Below are 19,616 nucleotides of genomic sequence, written 5' to 3'. Positions count from 1 at the left end.
AATTTTCCGCACATAACAGACATAGTCTATGTTTCTCTAAACATTTTCCAAAAGGTTTTTTTAAAAAATATTCAAAATTGTGCTTTTCACATACCTGAGAAGTTTGCGTGTCATGCGCCATGATTTGTGACGTCACGAAGGTTCAAATGCTCTTAACAATATAATTTGAAACAGATTTGTCAAAATTATATACGATTTTTAACACAAAACCTTGAATGAAATTTTTTTTTGAACTTGTGTCAGTGATTTTAAATTTATCTCACGAGCCCAAAAGTAATATAATGTTGGAAACATAAATATATTCACTAAGATAATTTGCATAACTATTAAAATGAATTTAATGGTCAAGTGTAATGATCTATAAAAATTACGACTTAATTTCTATGTTAAATATTCATTTTGTTCCAAAACTGATAGTAATTATACGTTTTAGAAATTAATTTCAATATTTTGCGTTTGGGTGGTTGGGGGGGGGGGGGATGACAAAAATTTTAAAATTGTTTTGACATATTTTTTTTGTTTGGAAAAAATGGTGACATAAATTTCTACTATAATAATAAAAAACTATGGAATTTTTCCTTTTTATCGAAAAGTAAATTGAGTTATAACTAAATTGAATTACATTTTTTTTTTGTTAAACGTTTTTCTTTTTTTTTTTTAATTTAAAGTGAAAATTTAACGTATTTTTTTTAAATTTTCAATAAAATTTTTCGTTGCATTTAATATATATGAAATTTGACCAGGATTTCGAATGACCATTTGAAATTCCATATATTTTTCCAGTTAGATGTAAATCAAGTAGAGTATTGAATGCGCTTTGTTAAATTAGAGATCAACACAAAAGCTTTCCGTTTGTGATTTTGATTTATCATATGGTTCTCTTAATAAAATGATCACTATTATTTCGAAAACTAAAAATAATTCGTTTAACTCAAAAAAAGGTTTAGATATAAATAGACATTTATTTTTTTAATAAAATTTTTTATAAATTTTGTTTTTTAATTTTATTTATTTAAATTAACTAAAACATTAATTTGAAAAATCAAAGAAAAAAACAATTTTTGATAATATCAAAGACTATGTTTTCCAGTATATATTACTTTGCTCTTTTCATTATATTATTTTTCTTTATAGTCATCAGTCTTATTAATATTTTATTTTCATTCTTCTCGTAGAAAATTGTTTTTTTTTTTTATTAGTTAGTGGAATAATTTTTTATTTTTATAAAGAAGAAATGTCTCCTTTTTGTATTATTATCTATATTTTAATTATCATCAATGACTTTTTCCTCTAATCATCCGTTATATATTTTAATTTACAACTGTATATTGCTGATAAAATAAAACACTTCCGCAAAAAAAAAGTGACATTACAATAATCTATATTTCACATTCAAAGGTTTTCTGATAGATAAAAATTTATTTTTTACAAGGAGAATGAAAAAACTTATTATTATAAATAAACAATAATAGAAAAAAAAATAAATTAATATTGTCTAATTAACATTAGTATATATAAATTATCTTTTTAATTTAAAATAGAAATACAATTTTTATTGATTTAGTTAAATTTTTATTTTCAGATTTAATTCGAAATTGGTGCGTTGTCTTGCGAGTTTTTCATACGTTATTAGAAGTTTATTAAATCTCTCAGTTATAGTATTCACACCATGTGTTGCATTGTATACTTTGATAGGCTTGCCATATTGGGCTAGTATTATTGGTATAACTTCGATATCCGTTGCCTTCACTTTAATGGTGAGTTTAAAAGCAAAATATCCATTTAAATTTGATTAATAATCGTTATCACTCATTCAAAATTAATATAGTGTTCATATTCATTGCACAGTTATTAAATAAAATTCTAAATGCCGTCAATGATATATTCAAAATAATATATATAGTCATACATAGGACATCATAAGTCAATTTTATGATTTAATGTCTATATAAAATTTTTAACATCTTTAAGAGTTCATATAATACTATCCAAAGAAAGATCTTCCTTATTTGTTTAATAACAAGTTTTTCTCTATTTAAAAAATATTTTTAATATTTTTAAATTATAAAAAATAAAATTTTTTAATTTTTATACATATTGGAATAATTAAAAATTTTCTAAACATAATTTTTATTTTCATTTCTTAAAAAAGGGTGGCTTGAAAGCTGCCATAACGTCTGATGTTATCCAAGGACTGACAATGATTGTTGTCTCGATTGTAATTGTTATTCATGGGACTATTGATGTTGGAGGTGTAGGAACTGTGTTTAATATAACCAAAGAACGAGGACGTCTCAATTTTTTTAAGTAAGCTTTAAATTTCTTTTCTAAAACAAAAAAAAAATACGTTTTCAATTATCAAATTCTATTATTTTTTTTTTTTAACAAAAATAAACTGATTTTTATTTTTATAGTAAATTTTTTACTGTTGCTATTGAAGAGAAATTAAACATTTTTCAAAAGAATGAATTAAATATAAATAAAATAAAAATAATTGAATAAATCAATGAAATTAAATCAGGAAGTCATTATATATACTTATCTCAAATGCTTTTTGAATTGTAGCTTTGACATGGATCCAACAATTCGAGTTACGACAGTTTCAGCAACACTTGGGCAGCTTTTCATGAGCTTGTCAATCTTTGGATGTCAACAAAATTTTGTTCAAAGATACTGCAGTATGAGTAGTCGTGGCAAGGTTGTCAGGTACATATATATTTAAATACTTATATGCAAGAATTATATAAATAGCTTATGCTAATTGTCTTTTTAAGATCCTATTGTTTACTCATTTTCATTCATATCCATTAATCATTGTTTTTTTTCCACATTATTCAATGAATTTACATCGTTTAATTATATTTCTGAAATTTATATAAAATTCATTCTATAAAAATATATAGGATCTTATTTTAATGTTGTAAAAAAATTCCATTGGCTTAAAACAAAAGTGTTCCAAAATTACATTCGCAAGTAAATTTTCTGAATATATATCTTCAATGAAAATTGACATACATATATGAATATTGTAATAGCAATAATTGATTTTTTGGAAAATTTTCTATATTTATTGAACATTTGAAACTTAAGGAACATTTCGTTGTTTTATTTTTCATTATATATATATACACATCAATCTTAAAATAAAATGAATGATGTAACCTTTTTCTCTTGTTGATATTCGTCTGTGAATGTTTTCATTTTATTCTTGATGCAATGCCAAATGAAATTTCGAAAAATTTTTATACATTCACAACTTTTCTATTCATGACACGTTGTACTATTCATCAATTTCATTCTATCATCATCTACCAGAGATAAAACAGTTTGTTGATAAAATCAACTTTTGCCTGAGTAAAGCTTACAAAAATATATGAATTTTGAAAAATTCTCTATGACTAAAATTGTATTTTACTACTGAAATTAAAAATATTAAAAATTTGGAAATTCTGACTGGAACTGATTTCTACATTGCAAAAATTAAAAATTAAAATTGACTTAACGATACCAAAATTTAATTTAGAATGTCTGATTGTAAGTTACATGTACCACTGATTAAAAAATTAGGAGAGTTGTAACAGTTTGACTGAAAGGCACTATTATTACTAAAACTAAAATTACAAGAATTCAGAGAATTTTTGTCTGACTAAAACGTACTTTTTCCACTGAAATTATAATCATATAAGAATCCAGACGAGTTGTATGATCGAAACTGACTTTTACTACTGATATTAAAATTGCACAAATTTTTGTCTATTTTGAAACTAACTTTCACTACTGAATCACAGTAAACTTGGTTGTATCTTTTTCTATTGCAACGTTTTGATGCACATAAGTTATATCAAAAAGAGATCGTTTTGTGTATCATTTTTAGAAATGATACACGAAACGGTCTCATTTTTTGATGCAAAAAATTTAATCAATTTATATCAATCATGGCCGAATTGAATCGACTCAAAATTAAACGAATTTTTTTCAGATATTTTGGTAATAGTACAATTGCGGAGACCATTTCACTATTTAATTTCAAAATGAAAATAACAGAAAATCAAAGCTTATAAACATAACCTAAAATGCATGAGAAAAAATTTGTCGATAAAATCAATATAGCCGAGCTTTTTAGAAGGTAGATGGCAGCACTCATCTATTTTCTTTCTTTAAATGTTTTCTGAATCGTTTTTATAAAAAGCAAAACTGCCATCTACCTTCTAAAAAGCTCGGCTATATTGATTTTATCGACAAATTTTTTCTCATGCATTTTAGGTTATGTTTATAAGCTGTCACTTTTTAATTATCGAATTGCACATTGTCTTTGATTTTCTGTTATTTTCATTTTCAAATTAAATAGTGAAATGGTCTCCGCAATTGTACTATTACCAAAATATCTGAAAAAAATTCGTTTAATTTTATATAACTTATGTGCATCAAAACGTTTGAAAGATTTGATGCAATTTTTGGTCTCAATTTGATACTTTTAGGAAAACTGTGAAACTAAAAATAAAATAATTCAGGAAATGAAAATGTTTTTTTATTACTGTTGTCAAAATTAGTTTGACTGAAACTAAATTTTACTACTGATTCAAATAGTTTATCGAAATAAACTTATGTGTTCCCCAAACTAAAATACTGATGATTAACTCAAAAAATCCTAATGAATATAATATATTGTTTATTGATTTCAATGATTCTATTTATATAAAAAATAATCTAAATTTTAAAAATATTTTCTTGTGCCTAAAAGAAAAAATAAATGGAAAATAAATTTTCTCAATTTCAGAACAATGATTTCAAACATGCCAGTGATAACGGTTCTCTTCTCACTGTCATGGATCGTTGGAATGGTAATTTTCGCCAACTACGCAGACTGTGATCCATACACAAAAGGTTTAATATCAAAAATTGATGAAATTGTACCATTTTACGTTGAAGATCGATTTGTTTATTTACCCGGTGTTGTGGGTCTTGTTATGGCAACATTATTCAATAGTGCATTAACATTGGCCGTGTCAAATCTTCAATCGCTCGCAACAGTCACATATGAAGATTTTCTCAGTCAAATGCGCATATGCAGCAATCTAAAGGATACACAACAACTTCATTTAATTAAAATGATTGGCGTAATTTATGGAGTATTGATAATTGGCGCCAGTTTTCTCGTGGGAATGTTACCTGGTGTCATTGAATCATCAATGCTAATGACCTCGGCGACGTCTGGTCCACTATTGGGAGTTTTCGTATTGGCAATGCTTGTTCCTTGTGCAAACTGGAAGGGCGCTGCCACTGGTATGATTTTCAGTCACATTAGCACACTATGGTTAACATTTGGACGTCTAATGTTAAATCCCCCAGTTGAAAATTTACCCCTCTCAGTGGATGGTTGTCGTAATGACACGTTCTCAGCGCATGTAATGAAACCCATCAATCCATGGTTGGAAGAAGCGCAAAATGAAATAGTTGAAGAGGTCACCAAGTCACCGCTCGACTACGTCTATGGAATAACTTATATGTATTATGCTCTCATCGGAAGTCTGACCACTGTTCTTGTTGGCATTATCATTAGTCTGCTCACGGCTGATCCTAAAGGCGACGTATACGAGGAGCATTTATTGCATCCACTTGCATTAAAGCTCTCAAAATTATTTCCTGGCAGACCTAGAATCTATTCCGGAAGTACGCGTCTTGGAGATGAAGCCAACAGTGCCAAAGGCGAAACAACGTCCGTGACTTCTATCGCCAATGCAAATGGAAAATCTAAAACGGAAATTAAAGAGAAATGCAAAAATTCTGAAGATTTGTATATTGAGAAACTTGATGCACTCAAGAGAGTCTCTTTACAAGTCACCAATGAAATCTCCAAAGGCACAAGACTTTAAGGATGTATGTTTATTTTTTTTTTTTTTTATATATATTTTAAATAGCGAAGAAAATGACTTTTTACGATTCCTTTTTTTTAAAGGCAGATCTATTGAAATTGTTTTTTTTTTTTTTTTTTTATTTGTACATTATTAAGTGTGATGATGAAATTTCAAATGACATTGTGGGAGTGATTTAGGAATTTTTTAAAGCATTTTGTGTGATATTAAAGTAGTTTGTTTGACGTCTTCAGAAAAGATTGACAGAAGATTTTGTGATTTTGATTTTGTGGTACGTCTTCAAGAAATATTTGAGATTATCTTTAATAAATAACAAAAATAATTTTAGGAAACTTTTTTTTGTGAAAATTGAAGATATTTAATGAAAAAGCTAAGTGCATTTATCATACTAACAATAAGTCATTGTAAGTCTATTTTCAGTATTTATGTTCTAAAATATTTATTATCAAATCTAGTTCCATAGTTTTAAAAATTTTTTTTAGAAAATTTAAAAGAAATTTTTTTTTGAAATATCTTCATGAATTGTTCTTGAATATCTTTAAAATATTTTTGTTAATATAATTAAATATAAATTAACAAGTTTCTTTAAATATATTTAATACATTTTTTTTTATATTCAATAAATTGTGTTTAATGTTTTTAACAAAATATCCTGTTTGTATTAAGTGAAAGAGTTTAAACTGTTAAAAATTTCATATAGCACTTGGTACAAATGATTTAAAATTTTTAAAACCTTATACTTCAAATTTTCTATTCAACCTCAGAAAACAAAAACCAAAATTACGAGTTTCACAAAAATCTAACAATTAAGAAAAAACCCCGCACTATATACATGGGAATTCGGGGTCGGTGAAATTTCTTGCAACTTTGTAATTTTGTAGTTATTGACCTTCTGAAGAAAAAAAATTTAAATAGCAAAATTTAAAAAAATGGACAGATTTTTTAAAAATTAAGGTTTAAGTTTAAAAATAGTGTTAAAGGCGAAAAAAATTCAAAAATTAGTAAAACCAAAAGAACTAAATAAACTTTTTTAAAACTCGTTACTCAGGGGTTTTCGGGGTCGCTGATTACTAATTTGATGTCAATTTTTAAAAATCCAAAATAGCGGATCCAAAATGTCCGACCAATTTTTTTTTAAAATGCATCAAATTGACTTGAATCTCGTTACTCGGGGGTTTTCTGGGTTGCTGATTCACTTAAAACTTGGTACTTGACGACTTTTTAAGCCTCAGTGAAAATTGACATCGAATTCATAATCAGCGACCCCGAAAACCCCCGATTAACGAGTTTTAAAAATGTTTATTTAGTTCTTTTGGTTTTACTAATTTTTGAATTTTTTTCGCTTTTAACACTATTTTTAAACTTAAACCTTAATTTTTAAAAAATCTGTCCATTTTTTTAAATTTTGCTATTTAAATTTTTTTTCTTCAGAAGGTCAATAACTACAAAATTACAAAGTTGCAAAAAATTTCACCGGACCCCAAATTCTCATGTATATGATGCAGGGTTCTTTGACTAAAATATTGAATTTGGTGACATTAAAATTTCTTGAATATTTATATTAAATAGTTTTCAAATATTTTGAAAAAATTTTCCATAAACTTTCTGCAGAGTTTCATATATATTTTTAGCACATTTGGTAAAAAAATATTCGTGAAATTTTCATGAAAATTAATAGCTAACTACAACGGTAATCTTCAACAAAGTTTGCTGAATAAATTTAGTAATTTATTAAAATACTTCTATTTTTAATTAGCTTCATTGCTTTTAGATAAGTTCAAAGTATTTCTATCCAAATTTTTTCAATATCTTCATCAATCTTTATACATTACTTCAACAATTTTTTTTGTGTGAATATTCTTTATAATTTTTTTTTTTTTTTAATAACAACAATAAAACTTTCTTAAATATTGACAACAGTTTTTCTTGAATAACTGCAACAAACTTTCTTGTATATTAGCTAAATTTTATCATAAAATATGTTCAGAAATATTTCTTAAATATCTTCAATGATTTTTCTCAAGTATTTTCAAAAAAAATTTTTTCAATATTTTCAGCAATCTTTCTTGAATTTAAAAAAAGAGAAATCTTCAACAAACTAGTTCAACAATTTTAAATAATTTTTCTTAAATATCTTCAACGAATTTTCTTGAATTTTAACAAAAAAAATTTTCTTGAATATTTCCAACAACTTTTCATGATATAAATATTTGTTAATTATTTTAAAATAACTAAATAATCAAATTGCTGACGTTTCTTGAATATCATTAGTGAACATATTATGCAAAATCTTGGAAGAAAAAAAAAAAAAAAGGTAATTCTTGTTAACTTTTTTTGAAGATAGGACTTTTTGAGTGACAGTGGATTCATATAATGTAAACGGAGACAATTCCGTTTCGAGAGGAGATAAGTTGTACATCTCCTTCGTCAGCATGACATATCTCGTGGTGCTTGGTTAAAGAAAAACAAACTGACGATCCGGACGGAAAACCCCGTAGAGGCAACGAAAGAGCTTTTTATTCAGTTTTCTTGTCTCAAGTGATCGTAGTACTTTTAGGATGTAACGAAAGTTCTATATATAGAGGAGAATGAAAAGACTCGAGAAAATCATAGTTTTCTTGCTTCCTTTGTCTAGCACTTTTTTTTTCATTATGAGGAAAAAAAAGTATATACGTTTAGATTTATAAATTATTAACATAAATATTGTAAATAGTTATCAATAAGAAATTTGTTATTTTTAATGTAAATCTTACATATATATATATAGATAATAATTATATGAGGAGTTAATTAGATGCAAGACTTTGACACATATACAAAAAACTATTTTCTTAAAATATTTTTTATGGCCCGTGTGATGTTGAGTGGGGTTTGAAGATGTGAAATACTCAAAAAAAAAAAAAAAAAAAACACTGGTCCGAGCAGGTTCTCGTGCTTCAAGGTGAACAAAAAACCCACCTTTTCTAATGTGCAGGTATATTTTCGCGACGGTCGCTCGTACCTTTAAGAAGGCTTTAAAAAAAAACGGGTCGAGTGCTGTATGTTTGATTGTATGAGAGTCTACACTGAAAAAAAAGTTCTGGTTAAAGTTACTAGATGCGTTTGGTTAAAAAATTTCTAGTTATTTTAACAAGAAAATATAGTTAAAAAGACTAAACAGTTCTAGTTAAATAAGTATGGTTAAATTATTCTGGTTAAAATAATTCTGGTTAAAAACGCGCGTTCGCGGACACTGCATAGCGTCTGTTGTTCTTTTTCGAATAGTTTATCGTGCGGATCACAAGAATGGATGAAAAAGTTAACCAAGCTCTGGAAAATTGGGGTTTGGGAGAATTAAAAGATCTGTTTAAAGGTTGGTTAATTAATTTTATAATATAATATAAGTGAAAAAATTGTTGACGAACGGCAAACCCGTTCGTGTGGAAAATAGTTTGAAGGTTATGTTGAAAACGTGTTCGACACGTTTTATCAGAATTTTAGTTCTGAATAATCATATTTAAATAAACATTATTAAGAGAATTGCAGTGTAAAGGTGTTATTGTTTGATTGCATTTATATGTACATAATACAAATTTTTTTAATTCATATTTTATAATATTTTATAATATAATATAATAATAATAAATTTAATTAATTCTCTGATTAACTAGAATTTCTGGTAAGATCAACCAGAAATTTTTTTACCAAAAATTTTTAACTAGAAAAATTCTAGTAAGATTAACTTGAAATTCTAGTAAGATTAACTTGAAATTCTGGTAAAATTAACCAGAATTTTTTAACCAAATTTTCTAGTACTTTTAACCAGAAAAAGTAGTAAGGGTATATATAACTTTTTATTCTGGTTAGATTAACCAGAATTCTGGTTATTTTAACCAGACTTTTTTTTCAGTGTACTGAACTATATGTGTAAGAACATGTTTTGATGAGTGTAATTCTAACTTTTTTTTTCATGTCCCTTTTGTGTATATATATGATTCAGTGTTGAAGCCTTGGAAACTCACAGCCTTAGGGGTGTGTGTTTGTTGTCGAATTTTATATGCACTTGCAAAAGAAAGTCATACAAACACGTGCGTCTAAACGAGACCACTTTTTTTCCCTCCCCCTCTTGAAAATATAGTGAGATAGCAACGGCTCATGTTTATTACATATATATATATGTGTATCACACATACACTAGTCGTTTTTATTTATTATTATTTTTTTTTTTCAACTACAATCTCGGTGCTATACACGGTATTATGCCACCCCCTGTGCTGCTGACCGTTGGTAATTAAAAAAGAAAAAAAGAGATATATATTCAAGCTCACCCGGGAAAATCTTGACGATTTCTCAAACTCAAAAAAGAACTTGTAATTATTCTCAAGTACCAAGCTTAAATAGTCTAAGGAAACAAAGAAACGAGGTGCTTGTAAAAATAATCGTAAAACACAGGCAAAAATTAATTCTCCTACTTTCACACTTTTCAGACTTGAAAGAAAATGCTTAAAAAAAAAAAGAACACACGATGATATTCGTCTAAGTCTTAAAGACGTTCGAAATGTAACAATTTTTTTTTTGTTTATTTGATTATTTTTACCAAATTTAAAGAGCAATACAATTTTACTTTATATTAAACCCTTTATAATTTAGTCAATTAAAAATTGTTACATTAATTGTAAAATTTAATTTGAAATAATTTTTCTTTTAATAGTAAAAAAGTACTTTTTTGTAAATAGAAATAAATATTTTTATTATTAAATAAAAATATAAATGTTCCATTTTTATGAAATACAAATTCATTAAATGATTTTTAATGATTTATACTCTCTAAATTTGAATCAGTGAAAAAGTCACTGGTCTCAAATCAGTCGCTAAATTCTAGCTATTTGAATCAGTAACATTTCACTGATTTTCAGTCAAAGTAATTGATTCTCCAGTGAAATGTCACTAACTGTCAGTGAAAACTACTGATTTAAATAGCTAGAATTTAGCGACTGATTTGGGACCAGTGACTTTTTCACTGATTCATATTTAGAGAGTAATGTAATAAATAACGAAATTAATTTGAATCGATAGATTGTATATAATATAAATATATTTTACTATACAGTGTGCGTGGAGAAACATTGCGAATGAGTGCGAATTATTATTTAATGTAAATAATAATTTACATGGTATTGAATGTAAATTATTCATTCTACAGTTTAACAAATAAATTTTAAGCATAGAATGAGTTAATTTTAATATGAAAATAAATAATAAAATTTATGTATCAGTGAATGATTAGGACAGCTATATAATATGTTTCTCTCAATATATTTATATGTATAGATAATTAGATATGAAATAGATATATTATAGAATTTCACGTTAAGTAGTGATATTATAATCGGCCTATCAACCTTGTCGGTTGCTCAATGGCAGCGGTGATAGTCCACGCCACATCGATCTGATAGATCGAAAATATTCTTTATTATTTCGTTTTATAAATATACGATGTACATATAAATATAATCAAGATTTTTAGATATAATTTTTAATATCTTTCATTTATTTCGCATTTGAAATCATGACCTTTTATATTCCTTTATATTTTATTTTTTACACATAATTTTTAATAATCATAATAATAATATTTAATATTTGGTTATAAAAATACACATTTTCTTCAAAATGCAAAATTATAGAATTTAATTTGTCGAATTTTTAATTAAATAATATTAATTATATTATTAATTTCAACAATTCGAAAATTAGTTTTCTAATGTCTCATTTCCAATTTCTAATACTCTTAAAACAATATTGTAATATTAATTATAATTACTGATATAAATATTATAATTATTATTATAATTATATATATATATATATATATAACTGTAATAACTGCGCATCTAAATTTTGCAAGCAAAAATTCTTGAATTTTTTTTTATTAATGAAACTATTATACTTGACGAGAAAATAGAACAGTGCATATTTTACACGTTTCAGCGTAACATTATTTTCAAAATTATACATTTATGCGTAAACGTAATGAGCACAATCTAATTTAAAATCCAGGTTACCCATATTCACTTTATTTTTTAACTTTTTTTACACCTGCAGGTATGGAAAAATACGATAATTGTGCATTGAATATACAAAAAAATATTTTTAAATATATACTACCCATATGTAATTAGTTTATTTACACTAGAATAGTTTTAAATGTTAACTATAGTACAATTTAAATTTAAATTAATTTTATTTATCAGATTTTAGTTTAAGTGGAAAAAGAAGGAAAATAAGGTTTTTTTTTAAATATATATTCTTTACTTTACTAACTAAAAGAAGAAATAATATTATTTTAAAAAAAGATGGTAATAAAAAATATAAGCAGAAATACTTTAATAATTTCAGGTAAGTGATAATAAAAAAGTAAAATAGACTTTGTTAATTAATATTCACAGAATTTATTATAATTATATTAAGAAATTTTTTAACCTCCAGAGAAAAAATAAATTTTATTTATGCTGAATAAAATTTTATTTATACTAAACAAAAAATTTTTTTTTTGAAAAAATAAATACATTTGCTTATCACAAAGAAAAATGTTGTTCTTTTCATATTTAATTGATAATTATATTTGGGTTAAATTAAAAATTTCCTTGTTTGTAATTCAAGATTAATAAGTTTTTTTAATATCTTCAAAAAGCTTTTTGCTTTGTTTTGAATTTTTTATTTTTCTCTCGAATAATAATGTTTCTTTTGGAAATTAATTCATTTTAAAGAATTCTTAATCGACCTAAATCAATACAATTCATATTTCGAAAATATTTACACACAATTTATCAAAAAAGTTGAAGTGTTCCGTGCTACTCAACTCTTCTGCAATTTTTTTTTTTTTCATTGTAAACAATATTATTATTAATATTAAGAAACTTTGTAGAATAACTAAAGAAAACTGGAAAAAACTTTTCTCAATTCCAAGTTAATGGAAAATTTAAAAAAATAAATAAAAAAATATGTTGAGTAAACTTCACAGAGAAAAAAGAATTGTTGTGGTTACTAAAAATTAAGTCCACACAACAATTCCAGATTGTCAAAATATAGAACCAGCAGTTCTATTTGTTTTTGGGACAAAAAAAATTGTTAAAATGGGTTTATTATTAAAACTATTCGGATTGTTCGATGAACAAAGAAAATTGTTATGAAACAGTTGAAATAACAAAACTAAATTGTTAAATCGGCAATACAATTTGTTGTATTAACAAAGCTTTGATCCGTCTAATACAATTTGTTCAGTTTTTTTGCCTTCTAAAATAATTGATAGCAGATTTCCGAATCAAATACAGTTATAACTGTACGGAATTACAAAACTAACAACAAAAAATTCGTAATGTTGTTAAAACAACATACATTTGTATTGACAACAATCCGAATTGTAATTTTAACATTTCGAATTGTAATATCAATAAATCTACTGACAACAAACCAAAAATTGTTTGCACAACAATCCCCTTTTTCTCCGTGTTGGCTTAATTTCATCTCGATATAATTTATAACAAGTTTTCTTTGATGTCGTCCACAGATATTGTAAAATATCTTTTAAATAAAAAAAATTGAAAATGATTTTATTTTAAAGAAGAAACAAGGAGTAAATTTTCTTTTCGTACTAAAGGTTATTTCATCAAAGAAAAAAATAATAAATAATTATAATTCAAAATGTAGAAACAAATTATTTTTAAATCTCTTTTTTAATAGGAGATTTTTATGAATTAATAATATAATATATAATAATAATAATAATAATTCAGTCGAGAAATAAGGTAAAAAGAAAAAGCTGAAAAAATAAAAATGAAAAAAAAATAAAATGTAGTTTTAATCACTTTGTTTATAATAGACTGCTGCCTCCTCTCTTTTGACGTTTGGTTGAACAGATGGGGACTCATTATCTACCTTGTCGCTTCTGCAGATTAGAAAAGGTTATCTTGGATGAGAAACTCGTGATTAAGCACCCGTCGCTTCGATGTTGCAGCAAAAATTGCAAGTGTCAATAACACTATTCAGTTTCGAGAGAAAATCTCCGGAGAAAAGATAAGATTTATCTCTTTTTTTTCTTTTTCTCGATTTTATTCAACGCAGATTTGTTCTACAAACGTATTTTTTGTTAAAAAAAAAGAAAACAATATATCGAGAAAGAAAAAGAAAAGAGGACCTAAAAGGAAAACGAATTATATATAATACAAACAGAATACAATTAATCAGGATTTTATTTACTTGTGATAATAGACGTACAAATTTATTTCTCTTTACAAAAAAAAAAAAAAAAAAAAACCCCCGATGCATTCTTTTATCAAAGAGAAATTTTATAAATAAAGCAATATCATGATCGAAATTAAAATAATATATATTTTTTTTTGTTAATCATGCTTTCTGAAATAATATACGAATGAAGGTCATATTGTATAAGATAACATTATAAAGATTACGCATTTCTAAATTGTGAACAAATTTTAATTATTTCAAAAATATATATTTGGTATATCAAACCTTTTTTTATCGATGTAATTTCAGAGAAAAACAAATAGGGAAACATTGTGTTTAAAAAATTTAAAGAACGTCTTTTTTTGGGTTGTTTTTTATTATGATTTTTTTTTCTTCAATGAGAATAAGTAAAGATAATGTGTGGCACAAGAAAAGTTCAAGTTGTTAGCTCACCAATTCAACAGATAACAGTTGAAATCTCGTGGGTAACATTGCATCTGCATTGTCGTGAACTTTTCTACAACTTTTGTATAAGACGTATAGCACTATTCAAAGTCGGATTACGTGAATTCCATTTAAATCCTCCTATATACACGTTATTCGAAATACCTACATTATATATATATATATATATATATATATATATATCGGTTGCGCGAAATCCAAGCACTTTGGCTTTTCAGATTTCAAAGTTTAATAATTTTACGCAACAGTAAGAACAACTGCACGAGGAAATGTAGCAAATTCAATTCTAGGATGCAAAATTCATCCTGTTTTCAGATCCCCAACTAAAAGTATTATCATAGGTGAAATATCAAATGAAATAGAAAGCGTTCAGAGGTAAAACAACATTAAAGGTCATGGTCAAGTATAACGCATTGAAAATTTTTAATGAAAATTTCATAATTGTAATCTATATTACGGATAATAATTTTTACGACTTTCAATATCTCGAAAATTTGGTAATTATAAACAAAATGTTTAAATAATTAAATGACATTTTTAACTAATCTTATAATTTCAATTATTGAACATTTTTTTTAATTATATATGAAAGATTCCACACGTGTAATTTACATATGACATTTTAAATTCTCATAAATATATTTTTTTCGCTCTTTGCAGGAACACACATTTAAAAAAAATTCATAACTCGAAAATTTGGGCACTTATAAAAAAAATACGAATACCACTTTTTTTTTGCAAAGAAAGAAAAAAAAAATATTTATCTGAATTTAAAATGTCATATGTATAAATTTCACCTTGAATCGCCCATATGTAGCATCGATTTTTATATTACTTTATTAGCTTCAATCATATAGTTTCAATATAGTTAGAATAACCAGAATTCTGGTTAGGGTATATTTAACATTTTGATTCTGGTTAGGTTAACCATAATTCTGGTTATTTTAACGAAAATTCTAGTTAATTCAACTAGAATTCAAACATAACTAGAAAGTAATGTTAAATATAGCCTAACCAGAATTTTTTTTTCAGTGTACGATTAGTTCAAGAAATTTATTAGTTTCAATCATTAGCATGATAGTTTCAATTTAATGTTCGTTCTATAATAACAATTTCAATTGAAGGTACAGGTAAGCAATGGTATTTCCATATTGTATATACTATAATAACAGCTTCAATTAGAGGAAGTTAATTCTATTCCTATACGCTGACTTATCCTCACTCTAGCGCTTTTAAACATAATTCCCATAATATCTATTAGATCTTATTGTTAGATTAGACAATTAGGGAAGACCGAAGAGGAATATAACAGAGGTGAAAAGTAACAATGCTTATAAATTTTAAATAAATCATCGTATATAAATGGCTTAAATATATTTTTAGTCAGTAGTACACTAAAAAAAAATTCTAGCTAGAATAACCAGAATTCTGGTTAGGGTATATTTAACATTTTGACTCTGGTTAGGTTAACCAGAATTCTGGTTAAACGAGAATTTTAGTTAATTCAACTAGAATTCTGGTTAATATAACTAGAAAGTAATGTTAAATATAGCCTAACCAGAATTTTTTTTTCAGTGTAATCCCCCTTCTTCCCTTATTAAATATGGATTATTAGAACTGCTTAATAGATTTTATTTATTATCTTGAAAAAATCATATTAATTTGAATCAGTGAAATTTCAATGATGAAATAGCAATTAGTGCTTAATTACCAGAAATAGAAATTACATTTTATAATAATATGGATTGATAGAAAAAGAAACATAATCAACTCAGCTGCCGAATCAAAGATATACACACTTCTTGTCACCTCAAACTTAACTTACAATTAACATTCGAGAAAATCAAACAAGATATCTGTTATAATCATTTGGTACAGTGACAATTTGCTGTGCATTTAAATATTGAGAAAGATTGTAGATTTGCTGAAGCTTTCGAATTAAGTTTATTAATTTAAAGGTTAATTCCATGGAGGTATTAAAGTCACCAATTATAATTATGGGTTCAGAAAAAATTGATAGATCATCACTTAGGAGCGCAAAAAAGTCACTAAAAGGATTGGAGTAGACTTTTTCTAAAAATTAAAAAATAATTTCTAAATTCTTTTTTTCTAAAACTTCACGGAGAAAAAAGAATTGTTGTGGTTACTAAAAATTAAGTCCACACAATAATTCCAGATTGTCAATATAGAACCAGCAATTCTATTTGTTTTTGGCAACAAAAAAAATTGTTGAAATGGGATTATTATAAAAACTATTTGGATTGTTCGGCAAACAAACAGAATTGTTTGATGAACAAAGAAAATTGTTATGGAACAGTTAAAATAACAAAACTAAATTGTTAAATCGGCAATACAATTTGTTGTATTAAGAAAGCTTTGATCCGTCTAATACAATTTGTTCAGTTTCTTCGCCTTCTAAAATAATTGATAGCAGATTTCCGAATCAAATTCTTTGACCTGAAACCAAAGAATTATTTTGATTTGAAATTTGTTGTTAAATAATATTTAATATACAATTTGTATTTTTTTAAGGTGAGGTTATGTTCAATAGTAACCTAGTATAACTTGCCGATAAACGATGAAATTGTCTCTTCATTCATTCACTTCACTTGCAATAGATTTCTCACTTTAACCGGATTCATTATTTAACAGCACTTTGTCATTTAAAAAAAACTAATAATAAAAGCAAAAGTGGTACATGTGCCAGAAGCAAACGACGCGACGATCTGAACGCCAGTTTGCGAGAATTCAAGATGACCACGTGACATGGAACAATATACCTGTTTGTTGAACAAATCCGGATTGTTCCATCAACAATCGACAGAGAGTTTGCTTCTGCAACTGTACGGAATTGCAATCTAAACAAAACTGACAAAAAAAAATTTGTATTGTTCTTAAAACAACATACATTTGTATTGACAACAATCCGAATTGTAATATAACATTTCGAATTATATCAACAAATCTACTGACAACAATCGCAAAATTGTTTGCACAATAATCTCATTTTTCTCAGCGTTTTTTTCTAACAAAGTTCAATTTCTAAAATATTAAGTTAAAACTTCGAATTACCTATAAATTTTTAAAAATTCGAATTATCAGAAAATCAAATATTTAAGATTTCATCCACATACTACGTCACACCACTTTTATCATTGTTTGATTTCCTCCCAACCCCATAATGATAAAAGAAAAACAAGAGAAAAATGATAAATGAATGAAGAACAAGCCCATATTGAAGAATTATAAAGTAAATAATAGAAAATTTTTTTTTTTTTAAAAAAAGAAGAATTGACTATTTTTTGACGTTTGCAAATTTTTTTTCAACTTTATTTAATAAACTTGGCAACATGGCATCATCTTAGCTATAGTCTGCCAAACGGTATTAAAGAAGTAAGGGAAGACTATTCAGCTTCTCTCTGTCTCTCAATTCAGTGATTTCTCTTTAAAACGCATGCGCATAAGTAACAGCCGGTGTTTGTTAGCACCCTTCCTTACTTTCATGTCTACTCTAATGTTAGTCTGGTCGTTGTCAAGCCTGCGCATTAAATCTGTGGTGTTTCTCTTTTCATTTTTTATAGTATTGTTTGACACACTCTTTTTCTCTTAAAAATAAGGTAATTTTTTTGGTTTATCTATGAAAAATGCATTGAAAAGTTACAAATATTATTTACGCACATGTGTTATATACATATACTCACTTTAATTATTATATTCATTGTGACATGTGATCGTAGAAATTTATAAAAAAAAATGTAAACAATATATAGCTAATTTAAATTATTAATTTGACTTTTCTAATTGTTTATAAATTTTATTTTTTATTTATTTTTTTTTTATTTTATTTATTAAATAATAATTTATTTTTTCGTATATAAACATATGTGGGAAATTAAATTTTAATAACATTTCTACAAGTGTGCGGTATTGTGTTCTAACAAACAATAGAAATCTAAAATGTGTCAGCATGTGGGACGTTATTTTTTTTTATCTTGAAAATGTGATATATTTAAATCTTTGTCCTTGAATGATTCGCGTGAAATTGCACATGGCGAGGTGTTATTTACCACAAATGAGCCGCCGAGAAGTAAATAAACCAAACATAAAATTTTTAATCGAATCGAAGTTCAAAAAAAAAAAAAACTCCAACTGCTATACAAATTTTACACTGTAAAAAATTTGGAAATTTATAATGGCAACGTGAGATGAGAGTAAAATTTTGGTGTTAAATATCAACTTCAAAAGTGAGTTAACATTAGATTAACTCCCTTAGCATCAACTCCAAAAGATTGGGATTTTTAAAGAATTCTGTTAGGAGTTAAAATTTAACTCTCTTTTTTTACAGTGTATTTGTGGTTTTATTTTCCGGCGACTCAAATGCACATTATGCTTATTCATCGTATATTTTTATTTCTATGTTTTCACATTCTCATATAGAATTGGAATGTAAAAGTATTCATGTTATGTTTTCTTTTAAATATTTCTTTGTTAAGATAAAAAATAAAATTTATTTCTTCATTGTACACTTTTTAAGTTTTACAATCCAGACATTTCTTTCACAATATTTTCTAAGTTGAAATACAATAATACTGTATTAAATTTATTTTAAGTTTAATTTTATATTTTTGAAATTATACAGAATTAATGAAAAAATGTCTATGAAACTGGGATCGAACTCGGATACTTTGGGCTTGAAACATTGCGCCTCAAGTACCTTAGCCGTTGAAGACAAATATGAACCTCTACAAAAGTTCACGATCTCACTTCTCAATTAATTTAACTTAGAAAAACTCCAATAAATTTTATCTTCATTAGTTTCTAAGTCCAACTTTAATTTCGAAAATAACATTATCTATTTATGAAAATTTTTCTATTTTCAAAATTTGAAACAAAAGACGTCTTTAAGACATCTTAAAGAAATCTAATGGTCAAAACATAGAACATTCTTAGGACGTCTTTTGTCACAACTCCAAAAGACGTCCGCAAAAAGACATCCTTAGGACGTCTTCTGAACAAGTGCTCCTACCGGGTTAATATATTATCCACCATCAA

The 19,616-nt window shown here is 25.9% G+C and overlaps 3 protein-coding genes across 10 annotated transcripts in view; 2 read left to right on the top strand and 1 right to left on the bottom strand.

The window, feature by feature from the left end:
* LOC127286996 (sodium-coupled monocarboxylate transporter 2) overlaps positions 1-8,810 on the top strand; it is a 415,172-nt gene extending 406,362 nt beyond the window's left edge. For 5 of the 7 annotated variants that reach the window (XM_051313677.1, XM_051313676.1, XM_051313672.1 and 2 more), the window contains 4 exons: positions 1,583-1,757; positions 2,153-2,307; positions 2,566-2,706; positions 4,778-8,810. In XM_051313677.1, the coding sequence (XP_051169634.1) occupies positions 1,583-1,757; positions 2,153-2,307; positions 2,566-2,706; positions 4,778-5,873 (1,567 nt within the window). In that variant the 3' untranslated portion in view covers positions 5,874-8,810. The remainder of the gene's footprint in view (positions 1-1,582; positions 1,758-2,152; positions 2,308-2,565; positions 2,707-4,777) is intronic. The other 2 variants (XM_051313674.1, XM_051313673.1) reach the window with 2 other exon arrangements.
* Positions 1-19,616, bottom strand: part of LOC127287005 (ras-related protein Rab-24-like) — a 590,458-nt gene that overhangs the window by 503,576 nt on the left and 67,266 nt on the right. The gene's annotated exons all lie outside the window — the stretch shown is intronic.
* LOC127286999 (putative aminopeptidase W07G4.4) overlaps positions 8,950-19,616 on the top strand; it is a 52,221-nt gene continuing 41,554 nt past the window's right edge. The window contains exon 1 of one of the 2 annotated variants that reach the window (XM_051313682.1): positions 8,950-9,225. The gene's annotated coding sequence lies outside the window, so the exon portion shown is untranslated. Of the gene's footprint in view, positions 9,226-18,027; positions 18,182-19,616 lie in introns of those variants that run through there. The other variant, XM_051313681.1, reaches the window with a different exon arrangement.

This window comes from Leptopilina boulardi, unplaced genomic scaffold (assembly GCF_019393585.1).
Source record: "Leptopilina boulardi isolate dan_hultmark-lab unplaced genomic scaffold, ZJU_Lbou_2.1 LbouV2_367, whole genome shotgun sequence".
Taxonomy (NCBI): domain Eukaryota; kingdom Metazoa; phylum Arthropoda; class Insecta; order Hymenoptera; family Figitidae; genus Leptopilina; species Leptopilina boulardi.
The sequence above is the reverse complement of the archived record's forward strand: the minus strand, read 5'-3'. Positions and strand labels throughout refer to the sequence as shown.